Genomic DNA, 12,853 nt, shown 5'->3' with positions numbered 1-12,853 from the left:
CCTTACCTTGGCGAGAACATTCCATTTCCACATTTTGTCCAGCACATTCTAAAATTGCTTTGGACACCCCTACAGGAGAAAAAGCAAAGTTACAAACATGAATTTTAAAAAATGAAGGGGCGCCTGGGTGGCGCAGTCGGTTAAGCGTCCGACTTCAGTCAGGTCACGATCTCGCGGTCTGTGAGTTCGAGCCCCGCGTCGGGCTCTGGGCTGATGGCTCAGAGCCTGGAGCCTGTTTCGATTCTGTGTCTCCCTCTTTCTCTGCCCCTCCCCTGTTCACGCTCTGTCTCTCTCTGTCCCAAAAATAAATAAATGTTGAAAAAAAAAAAGAATTAAAAAAAAAAATGAAAATAATACATCTGAATCAGAATGATTGCCTCATTAACTAAAAGCTTTCCCGATCATCAAAGGAATCCTATCACCTGGTATTTCTGATAAGAAAGAAGAAAAATTTATAAACTGTTACCAATTAGTAGAAACCATGTCAAAATAATTTTAAAGTTATTAATTAACGTTAATAAGCCAAATTTGTAGAAACCAGTTTGTAGCAATTGTAGAATAGTTGACTATTACCCTACTCAAAATCTGACAAGTCAAGTACCTGCTTTGAGATTAAATGTCTTTGATGTTGAATTTACGATCATATCTGCCTCTTCTTTGGTGATATCTCCAAAGGCCACTTGGAAGATGATGGGACCAATCATCATTTCATGCATTCCTACATCTGGGCTAAACCCAGTCCCATAGAAGACTGAGAAGAAAAATGGAGTCCATCACCAAGTTGGCAACAGCAAGAACAACTTAGATCACACACTCCTCACACGTGCTCCTCTCATACTTCTTCCCCTGCTCTGTGACTTCCGGCCCTTAACCAGCCCTGACTCTAAGCCCCAGTGATGGTCCATTTCTGAAAAAGGATTATAACATATAATACATATTGGGGCGCCTGAGTGGTTCAGTCAGTTAAGCATCTGGCTCTTGATTTTGGCTCAGGTCATGATCTCATGGTTGGTGAGTTCAAGGCCCGCATCGCACTCTGCTCTGTGCACAGCCTGCTTGGGATTCTCTCTCTCTCTCTCCCTCACTCTCTGCCCCTCTTCTGCTCGCACTGTCTCTGTCAAAACAAAGAAATAAACTTTAAATGTATATATGTATAATATATAAAATATATATTTATATATAAATATATATAAATAATATATATTATATAAATATAATATATATAACATAATACGTATCAAACATGACTTCTGCTGCTGGCCAGGGTGAAATCAGGCCCCCTAGCATCTATTTCACTCATGATTTACAATTGAAAATGCAGGATAAATACAAAAAAGCCACTAACTGAGAACTGAAAAGTAAACAGTAGGCAGACTGGGGGAAGAAGTCAGTACTTGAAGAAGCCACCTGGAAGGGGAGGCGGAGTTTCTCATTTTATTTAGTTTTGAAATATTTCCTCTTTTCTCTCCCAGCACTGGCCCAAGGTGGCCCAGTTGCAGAACTACGCTATGAGAATTTCTGTCTTTGTGGCCAGAGGATTAGGAGAAAGGGTCCCTATGAGCTAAAGAGTATGAGAAGTAATCATCATGGTTGTCCATAATTTTTCTTTTTTAATTCAGGCCCTGACTCAAGGTGGGCCCAGTCACAGAACTGCACCGTGGTACCACAGGGAGCATTCTGTATTTCTGTCCAGAAGAATCCGGAGAAAGGGCCCTTATGGCCTGAAAAGTGTGTATGTATGGGCAATACCTGAGGCTCTCTCTCTCTCTCTCTCTCTCTCTCTCTCTCTCTGTCTCTCTCTCTCTCCTTCTCTCTCTCCCTCTCTCTCTCTCTCCACTTTGCCTACAAGGGAAATCTTACCATGCAAAATTATGAGGCAACCCAACAGGCAGCTTACACTCCCAGAGACGCTGTCTTTCTGGCCAGAGGATCTAGAAAATGGGCTCCCTTGAGCCAGAGAGTGCAGGAGTCCCAGACACGTGAGAGCTGGAGAAGGAAGCCCCTATTTTGTGTGTGAAGTGTGATAAATCCTGAACTCACACAGAGCTGCAAGTGTGGGAGCAGACCCAAGCAGCATAACAAAGGCTTTGAGAACTAAATTAACATTGGAACTGCTACCCACACAGAAGGTGAGACAGAACCTTAGAGTGAACTGAACGGACTGTCTGCTAGAACAAACAAAATGATCACCATTTTCCAGAGGATTTTTTTTGTTTTTGTTTTGTTTTGCTTTTTGGGAGACAGAGAGAGACAGAACATGAGCAGAGGAGGGGCAGAGAGAGAGAGAGACACATAGAATCTGAAGCAGGCTCCAGGCTCTGAGCTGTCAGCACAGAGCCTGATGCAGGGCTTGAACCCACAAGCTGTTGAGATCATGATCTGAGCCAAAGTAGGATGCTTAACCGACTGAGCTAACCAGGTGCCCCAGAGGATTTTAACAGGACCCAAGTTTCACAGCATAACACTTAAAATGCCCAGTCTATAATCCAAAATTGTTTGTCATCCAAAGAACCAAGCAAATGTGATGAGTTCTCAAGGATAAAGACAATCAATTTCAGATGCTAATCTCAAGATGATCCAGATGTTGGAATTATCAGACCAAGACTTTAAAGCATCTGCTATAACTATGCTCCCTGAGGTCAAAGTAAACATAGTTGAATGCATGGAAATGATTTGGCATGAATGGAAAAAATAGGGGCCCTGCAGAGAAATATAAACTATTTTTAAAAAGAACCAAATGGACATGTTAGAGCTTAAAAATACAGTATCTGAAGTAAAAAAATTCACTGGATGGCTAGTGGACAGAGCAAAGAGTCCATGAACTTGGAAGTGGATCAATAGAAATTATCCAGTGTGAAGAACAGAGAGAGAAAAGAGATTTTAAAAAAAGAAAAAAAAAAAAAGAGAGATCCTGGGGCCCTGTGGAATGCTATCAAAACACTTCACATTCTTGTTATCGGGGCACTGGAGAGAGATCAGTGTGGTAAAATAATTGAAGAAGAGACTGAAAAATTCCCAAATTTGATGGGAAACATACACATTCAGAATCAAGAAGCCTCAGCAAACTCCAAACAGGATAAACTCGAATATAGCAACAGCAAATTTGACAGAGGAGAAGCATTTGGTTGGTACTGTCTCTTTAAATCTATCTGTTTGAGAAAACATGCCACATCATCCTTAGAAAATAGTAGCCTTATTACTACTTAAAAATCCATTGTATAGGTTATATAATTTAGCCTACCTACTCTTTCACTTTGGGTCACATAAACACAGCCAGTGTCTTACATGCTCAGGTGTATGGGATATAATTTAATATCTTCTTTATCAGTAATTGATTCTTTCATAAAAAACATCACTACCATCTTTCACTGAATAGTTACTTAGCAACTAGAAATAATTTCTCATTTAAAAGCTTTACTGAACCTTGTTTATCTTCAGCCTTGGGAATTTTGTCACTGACGAAATTTCCATTAGTCCTTCTGGCGAATTCATCTGAAAATGCCTGGAAATACAAAGACAGTTTTGACCACTACAATCCTCAGTAGATGAATAAATTTGATTCATCAGGGCTTTTGATCTTGCATGCACACATACTCAGGAGAGAACAACTCTCAAAGTGTTATTTTCATAATAGATTTTTAAAACTATGAAAATAATACATATAACTCTGTTTCTACAAATGCATTCTAGGAAACTATTAAATATGTGAACAAAGATATAAATATAAGCATATTCATTATATGCTATTTATAACAGAGAAAATATAAAACAGTTTACAATCCAACAGGGAAATGGTTAAATAAATTTTAGTATATCCATGTGTTGGAATATTTAGTAGCCATTTCAAATCTCATTTTCAGGGGTGTCTAGGTGGCCCAGTCGGTTAAGCGTCCGACTATTGATTTCAGCTCAGGTCATGATCTCACAGTTCAGTTCATGAGTTTGAGCCCTACATTGGGCTCTGTGCTGACAGTACAGGGCCTGCTTGGGATTCTCTTTCTCCTCTCTCCCTCTGCCCCTCCTCTACTTGCACTCACTCACTCTCTCTCTCTCTCTCTATATATATATATTAAAAAAAAAAAAAGTACACATGTATAAAAGAAGGCCAGGATGAAATTCAACTAAAAGAATGAATACATTTTGTATGGTTCAAATTTTCTACAATGAATATGTGTTGTTTTCATAATCAGTGAGAGCAGGTATCTTGCCAGTTGTTAAAAAAAAAACCCGCAGTATTATGAGAAAGATAGTCACATGGACAGAAACACTTTATTTTTCAACTTCTTATTTGTACCAGGAGAGGAACCACTAGGGGAGTAGTCCTCTCTGGGATAAGAGGCTGGTGTATATATTCTAGAGTTAGTGAGCCTGTGAATTCCATTTCTTTTCATGTTAGTGACACCATCAAATCATCACTTTATTTCTCCTTTTAAACAAGCAGGAGAGATTTTTTTTGGGGGGGGGAGGGGGGAAATGAGTAACTTTTTTGCTAAAAGACTGATACAGTAGCTGGAGGGGGCCAGGGAAGACTATGGAGCCAGGGTCTCAGGCTCATGGGCCTCTAGGGAAGCTCCATGTGTAAAGGTGAACAGCCAGTTGAAAGACTTTCTACAACCGAAGGGGAGTCTGGTATTTCTAGTCCCAACTCTCCTACTCACATGGGGATGTGCTGAGTTCATTCTAACCCCACCTTTTAGTTGTATCTCATCCTGACATTCTCCTCATGTTATTTACAGGACTACAACTGTTTTTTCTCCTATTTAGAGGACTACAACTTTTATATTATGTATTAAGATTTCCATGTTCATATGGAAGGGAATCTTATAGATTAAAAGAGGATTAAGGGATGTCAGCTCCACAGCAATATATGGGCCTTATTTGGATTGTGATTAAAACAAACAAGCTATAAAAACAAAATAAGGCCTTTATGAGACAATTGGAAATCTGAACATCGATTTGGTAATTGCTAAAATAATGAAATGATTTTCAATTTATTTTATGTGTGAAATAGCACTGTGGCCATGTTACCTTTCAAAAAGAATCCTATTGTTTAAAATAAAATAAACACTGAATTGTTTATGGATAAAGTTATGTCTAGGATTTGCTCGAGAGACAAATACCATATGATTTCACTCATATGTGGAATTTAGGGGGAAAAAAAAGATGAACACATGGGCAGAGGGGGCAGGAAGAGAGGGAAACAAACCACAAGAGACTCTTAAGGATAGTCAACAAACTGACGGTTGAGGGAGGGAGGTGGGGGGGGAAGGGCTAGATGGGTGATGGGTATACTAAGGAGGGCATTTGTTGTGATGAGCGCTGGGTGCTGTATGTAAGTGATGAACCACTAAATTCAATTCCTGAAACCAATATTTCACTTTATGGTAACTAAAATTTAAATTAAAAGGATAAATAAATAAAAAGAAAAAATAACATAGGAAGAGGGGAAATAAATAGAGATAGAAATGAAACATATTGGCCAGAGGTTGATAATTGTCATTGATGAGTGATGGGTACAGGGAATTCATTATACTATTTTGTCTACTTTCATTAATGCTTAAAAATTTCCTTGATAAGAAGTTAAATTTTTTTCCATATCCATAAATTTGCTTGAAATTTGCTGTGCTACAACTAGTCTACACTATTCCTTTACTTTCCCATGTATGGGAAATACACGAAAAAACAACCTAATAGACCAAGAAGACATTTGAGAACATGAGGGCTCAGCCTCCCAAACAGCCAGAAGTTAGTGAGATTGTACCTGAATATTTCCGTGATCACTCGGGTGCAGCAGAAAGTAAACCTCTTGTAAAGTTGTCAGTTGAGTCTTGCTACTAAATTTTAACACTTCTGAAATGATTAATTCAGCAAAAATGGTTTTAGGAAACCCCAAATTTCCTGTTCCTATGGCTGGAAATGCAATTGATTTCAAGGATAAGCTCTCAGTGATTTCCAAACATTTTCTGATTATGTCTCCCATGATCTGAAAGGCACAAAGCACAACTTTATGCATCTTTCCTAGAATTGGGAGTCAGAACAAAAAGGACAAAAATTTAGCAACTTTGACTGTGATCTCTGTCTACTCCTCCGCTTTCAACAGAGGTGAAGGGCAGTCAAAAAAAGGAAAGAAGAGTATAGGAGCTGATGAGGAAAAGAAAAAGAGAACGTCAGAGGCCCTCCAAAAAGATCCAAACTTACTCAGCAATGAAGATAAGAAGCAGGGCAAAAACTGTTCTAATCCTTCATCCTCTTCCATTCTCCATGCCCTCGCCTTGCTATCCCCACTGAGGACGCGCCATTTTCCATACCTCTTAACGAGCCCCAATAATGACTGGGCACTATAATCAATTTATATTATCAACCAGTCTTCAGAAGTCAGCTAGGGCTAAAACAAAACAAAACAAAACAAAACAAAACAAACAGCCCTAATGATAGAACCTGCTGAGAATGTGACAGAGAGGCAAGCTACATTACCCTGAGAGGAGGGTCCAGAGGGCTACCCAGTTTCCTAGAGAACCTAACTCCTGGCCCACCTTGTATGAAGATGTGCTGTCATCTCTCCAGTTCGGAGCCACCACGTGAAGCACACGGCGGCAGTGCAGACTGTGTCCGCTGGTTTGGAGAACTGTGCCCATGCCAACAATTGCCATTTGTCCAGCAATGTTCAATTCCTCCTGGAGCTTTGGCCCAGCTTTTGCCAGGAGGGCCTGAGAAAGGGGCCCTCTATTAAGCTCAAGATCCATGGGAATGGAGTTGACAAGAACATCAGCCTTAAAGAGAAAGCCAACAATTTGTCTCAGATGCTAACAAAAAGCATTCATCAAGGAGGACTATGTTTGAGCCAGGTGCTTGGCACGATGAGGGGGAAACTAAGATGATTGATTTCAGAGGTTGAAATGCCATCCAAGGCAAAGGGTTACTAGAAGCTTATTTAATTAACACTCTAGGACAACAGAGAGCTGTCAAAAAGCAATATATAAATAGTATGGGGTCACTGAAGCAGCGCAGAGGAAGTGACTTCGGGGGTCTAGAAAATGGGAATCCCTGCAGCAGGCAGAGGAAGACAGGACAGTCATCTGGGAGGGGGCCAGCATGAACATAAGCCCGGTACGTTTGAGCTGTGAGCAGACTGGTTGGACCTGATAGAGACTTTCTAAATCAGGCTAGATTAAGGCACCAAGAGAAGACAGGAGAGGGAATGTGACCAAGCGATGTTCACAGCTGCCCCACATGGGTCACTGAGGAGTAACGTGGCTCACCCTGGTTCAGCGCCATTGACAAGATTCCTGTCCTCTGCCCGCATCAAATATTCTAATTTTTCTGTATCTGCTCTCTGTAAATTTGACAGGAAATTAACCTTAGATTTGCCAAAATATGACAGGTATAAAGGCACTGAAAAAGTATAAATGTGTAAGTGGTGAGGATAAGTGTAAATGTAAGATCTTCCTGTGGGTTTTCACATTTCAGCGATCTGAATACACTTGCAGTCCCCACGGTTAACTGGCCAATCGCTGTTAGTAAATGCCTCAATGAAGCAGCCCAGTTTTCTGAGGAAACCGGTTTTGAGGCCGGGAGGGCAGGCATGGGATTCTTTCCCTCGATCCTAATCTTCCTTTGGCAACAGGCTAACTGGAGTCACAGCACCTTGGTGGGTGTTCTGTAGGTAGGGACACTCACCGTAGCACTCTGCACATCCCCTTTCACCAGCAGGAGCCTCAGATTTCCCTGGGACAATGACATTTGTCCGTTTCCATGAACTGTTATCAAACTGGGCTGGACTGCTTCGGGTAAACTGGGCCGCGAAGCGGCAACAGACAGGGAGTCTTCAAATACAGTTTTCACTGTCTCTGCAAAGGCCTCCACAGCCTTCTCTGCTGTATCCACAAGGTAAATCTCTTTCAAGGTATTTCCATCCTGGTTAAGCTGGAAGTTTTTCTTGATAGCCAAAACAATAGTCTTCACACACCGGGCTAAGGGAAAGCCAAAGACTCCAGAGCTGATAGCAGGGATGGCTATGGATCGGTACTTGTATTTTGCAGCCAAATGGAGACTTTCTTCTATAGCTTTCTTTAACTGGAGCACACACTTCAGGGCCTCATCTCCCTTCCACTTGGGCCCCACGGCATGAATCACATGCCGGTATGGGAGCTTTCCTGCTTTGGAGATGACGGCACAGCCAGGGGGGATCTTGCCCATCGTCTTCGCTATCTGGTCACAGTCTGCTTGGAGCTCAGGGCCAGCTGCTTTAGAAAGAGCAGCCGCTAGGCCGCCAGAGAGCTTCAGGTCCTCATTTGCAGTGCTCACCACCACTTCCACAGGAAACTGTGTCAAGTCGCCCCGTTGCACAATCAGAGAGACTCCAGGGGCCAGCTCTGCCCGAGAGGAGCACTTCTGTCCGTCAGTGCGACCTCCCTCCTTCTTTCCTCCATTCTCCTGTAGTTCAATGAAACATCCAAATAACCTTTTGACTTCACTTTTATAATACTGTGCTTTCTCCTGGAAGAACTGGCTGACTCCTGGCTTATCAATATGGATGCTTTCAACACAGATGGATTCCCAGGCTTGCTTGATGATGTGCATGCCGTCCAGGACTTTAGCCTTTGGGCCAATTAGTAAAATGCCTTTTTTTTTATTCTCAGCATTGAAAATTACTTGAACATTTGTCTTCTTTATCTTTTGCCAGAATGGCTTTTTTTCTATCTTCAAATAATCAATGATTATGGAAGGCTCTATTTCAACCAATCTCTCTATTTTCGTGTGTTCTTCCACAAAGTCAAAAAGCAAGCTATGGGTTTCATTCACTTCTCTCACACAGCCTGCAATGATAACCTCAGCTTTGGTTCCTGAAGTTAACTCATCGATTATTACAGTCTTTGACGAGGAATTATGTTTCTTATGCAATCTGCGAGTGAGCCCTTTCCATTTCTTGCCATTAAGAATGTCCTTGTCCTCAATGTCTATGCGCTTAGAACTTAAGGCACTGACCATTTGCTTTTCAGCATCTAATAGGACTTCAGAGAAATAGCTGGTTAGAAGAACAGCTGTACCCTCTAGCTCATAAACAGCAAGAATTTTCTGTGCTATAAAAAGAGACTTAGAGAATTCTGCACAGTCTACTTTTTGCAAAAATTGGAAAATCTCGGGGGGAAGCTGGATGTTTTTTTGAGCCATGGTGTATATCTTTTTCTGTATTTCACACTTTGCTTTATACACATCTGTGCGGAATCCTTTGAAGCTCATGTGTTGAGAAGCTTCATCATAAGACATCTCCATCTCCGGGCACTCAGTGTGGAGACGCTCCAGGATGCCACTGTGACACAAAAGAGAATACCTTCCTGGAGCAATGGCCACTTTTTCCTTTACACTTTGCTCTTCTTTTTTAATTTTTTGAGTTGTACTTTCTATTAATTCCTTGATTTGTGGCTCAATGTTCTGTACGTCCTCTGATTTCCCCACTAAGGTTACAACCCCCATAAGTGTATCAAATTCAGTCAAAATCCTGTCGTCTTCTAAACTATTTTTTATGGTGTCCCACACGATGGGATCCACTTTCAATGGGGTGACTTTATATTTAGACCTGATGCTAGAGAATGCTGTGGAAACATCTTTCCGCCAAGTCCTGATCCTTAGTCTACCTAGACTGAATAATGTGGTTGCAGGTCTGATGGTAACTTCACCACTGAGTTCGGACCACATTAGTTCAGAGTGACAACGCCTCACTTCATCATTTATCTCATCCATCAGATGGTGCTTTTTCTTCAAGAATCTCCATAAGGGAAGATCTAACGATTCTCTGAATGGTGCTGGAAGCTTAATCAGAGGTTTCTCCTTTCCGTACAAGGCCGTGCCCAAAGAGGCATAGTATGGAAACACAGAGAGCGGCATATTACTGAGGCCAAGTTTCTTGGTCGTGATGGTGTGTAACACTTAAAAGGAAAGAAACAAATACAGTAATCCCAGAGTAATGTATTTCAAGTGAAAAAAAAAATCTTTTCTATTAGAGAAAAAAAAGCCTAGTGTTTGTAGAACTTTGATGTTATAACATGCTATTAAAAAGCATGTTATTATGCTCAAATATAAATAGATTTGTATTAATACTGCATAGGTATCCTTTGTTTAATGGAATACTTTCCAACCAAGATCACCCCATGGTGAAATTCTGCTAAGCAAATTCTATCTTCTTTTTATTTTATTTTATTTTATTTTATTTTATTTTATTTTATTTTATTTTATTTTTAAAGTAATCTCTACACCCATCATAGATCTCAAACTTATAGCCCTGAGATCAAGAGTCGCATGCCCCACTGAGTGAGCCAGCCAGGCACCCCTCTATTTTCTGTTTTCTGGTAACACTGATATATCACCACCAGATTAACAAATAGATAAGAATTTGTTCACAAGTATGGGGGCAATGTTTGGTTCCAGTGTAAAGAATGTTCTGGTGCTGAAAGCAAAGCTCATGTAAGAACCATGCTATTTGCTGCTTCTTATACAGTCTCACAATTTTAGGCTTCATAGATGATTTAGATTCCGTTAATACCTCTAAGAGGGGGAGCGTAGTAATAATTACCATAGCTTACCATGTGTCAGACACCATTTTAAGTGCTTTACATATATGTATTTATTTAATCCTCACAATAACCCTTTGAGATAGAGACACTATTATTATCATCCCTATTTACAAATGATAAAACTGAGGCTAGGAAAGGTTAGAGAACTCAAATAGGGTCATCTAATATTAGTATTATCTGAGCTAAGATTTGAGCCAGTGTCTAACTCTCAAGCCAATGCTCCTGCTCCTTTACCAGGGGTTCCAAAGAGGATCACCTCCTAGTCATTAGAAAGCCCAACCCCAAGGATTCTGATTCAGTAGGTTCTGAACCTCCCCTTGTCCCTGCTATGACCCCCTCTCCTGCCACTTCTACTGAGACTGTTCCTAGGGTGGGATGTGTGTGTGTGTGTGTGTGTGTGTGTGTGTGTGTGTGTGTGTGTGTGTATGGGCGGGTACTCTTCTTCCCAAAGCCCCTCTTCATTTTGTGTTAGTTATTAGATGGGCACAAGAGGTCTAAGAAGGAAGGGAATTAGAATGAACTCCAGTAACAAGTTGAATTAAAATAGCATCCTTGTAGAAAGGTGTTAAAAATAATTTCCCCTTGTGCATGATTGTCTCTTAGGCCTGGAGCCAGACATCATGAAAAGGATGTGGCCTTCAGAGGTCATTACACATAATATGAACTTCCCAACATGGCTTTGTGCAGGATCCAAGCCTGGGCAGGATCACTAACGTGATCAAAAAGACAAGAAATAACAAGCATTGGCAAGGGTGTGGAGAAAAAGGAACCTTCATGTACTGTTGGTAGGAATGTAAATTGGTGAAGCCAATGTGGAAAACAGTATTGAGATTCCTCAAAACATAAAACATAGAAAGACCAGACAGTCCAGTAATTCTACTATTGGGTATTTACTGAAACCAAACAAACAAACAAAAAAAAAACCCTACTAATTAAAAAGATACATGTACCACTATGTTTATGGCAGCATTATTTACAATAGCCAAGATATGGAAACAACCTAAGTGGCCACTGACAGATGAATGGATTAAGAAGATGTGATAATACACACACACACACACACACACACACACACACACACACACGATGGAATATTAATTAGCCATAAAAAACAATGAGCTCTTGCCATTTGTGACAACACGGACGGACCTAGAGGGTATTGTGCTAAGTGAAATAAGTCAGAGAAAGACAAATACCATATGATTTCACTTTTATGTGGAATCTAAAAAACAAAACAAATGGGAGCACCTAGGTGGCTCATGTCATGATCTCATGGTTTGTGAGTTGGAGCCCCACATCAGACTCTCTTCTGTCCCCCTCTCTCTGCCCCTCCCTTGCTTGTACTCTTCCAAAAATAAATACTTGAAAAACAAAATAAATGAACAAACAAGCAGACCCATAAATACAGAGAACAAAAAACTGATGATTGCCAAGGGGAAGTGGGTTGGAGGATGGGCAAAATGGATAAAGGGGAGTGGGAGATACATTCCAGCTACGGAATCAATAAGTCACAGGGATGAAAGGTATAGCATAGGGAATGCAGTCAGTGATATTGTGATAGCCCTGTATGGTGACAGTAGCTACACTATACAGTGATAAGGTATAGAGGATAAGGTATAGAGTTGTTGAATCCCTATGTTGAACATCTAAACCTAATGTAACATTGTGTGTCAACTATATTTCAATAAAAAATATATTTAAAATAATAAAGTAATAAAGTAATTTGCCCAAGATCACAAAGCTAATAAGCATCAAAGCCAGGATCTGTCTGACCCAAGAATCATCACAGATGACTCCTTATTGTGGCTTAAATTCTCCACCCTGTTTCCTTCTCTGTACAAGAAAAAGTAACTATATGTAAGTTATTACTAGGATTCAGTGAAATACTGTGATAGAAAATACAGCAAAAGATCTCACCTATAACAGGTATTCAATAAGAGTTCCTTCTCTTAAGGGGCGCCTGGATGGCTTGGTTGGTTAGGCATCCAACTCTTGGTTTTGACTCAGGCCATGATCTCATGGTTCATGAGTTGGGCTTTGTGCTGGCAATGCAGAGCCTGCTTGGAATTCTTGGTCTCTGCCCCTCCCTGCTCACTCTCTCTCTCAAAACAAATAAATATGTTTTTAAAAGTCTGGAACAGTTCCCCTCTCCTTAAAAAAAAAGTTCCTTTCCTTAAGATTTTGTGAATCAGGCGGAGCGCCTGGGTGGCGCAGTCGGTTAAGCGACAGACTTCAGCCGGGTCACGATCTCGCGGTCCGTGAGTCCGAGCCCCGCGTCCGTG

The 12,853-nt window shown here is 40.8% G+C and overlaps 1 protein-coding gene across 4 annotated transcripts in view; it reads right to left on the bottom strand.

The window, feature by feature from the left end:
• Window positions 1-12,853, bottom strand: part of PARP14 (poly(ADP-ribose) polymerase family member 14) — a 45,034-nt gene that overhangs the window by 16,608 nt on the left and 15,573 nt on the right. For 3 of the 4 annotated variants that reach the window (XM_011285918.4, XM_003991707.6, XM_019839847.2), the window contains 6 exons: window positions 7,678-9,926; window positions 6,534-6,770; window positions 5,762-5,983; window positions 3,424-3,502; window positions 602-751; window positions 7-69 (listed from right to left, as the gene is read on the bottom strand). In XM_011285918.4, the coding sequence (XP_011284220.2) occupies window positions 7-69; window positions 602-751; window positions 3,424-3,502; window positions 5,762-5,983; window positions 6,534-6,770; window positions 7,678-9,926 (3,000 nt within the window). The remainder of the gene's footprint in view (window positions 1-6; window positions 70-601; window positions 752-3,423; window positions 3,503-5,761; window positions 5,984-6,533; window positions 6,771-7,677; window positions 9,927-12,853) is intronic. The other variant, XM_045037022.1, reaches the window with a different exon arrangement.

Source organism: Felis catus, chromosome C2, assembly GCF_018350175.1.
Source record: "Felis catus isolate Fca126 chromosome C2, F.catus_Fca126_mat1.0, whole genome shotgun sequence".
NCBI classification, from domain to species: Eukaryota; Metazoa; Chordata; class Mammalia; order Carnivora; family Felidae; genus Felis; species Felis catus.
The sequence above is the reverse complement of the archived record's forward strand: the minus strand, read 5'-3'. Positions and strand labels throughout refer to the sequence as shown.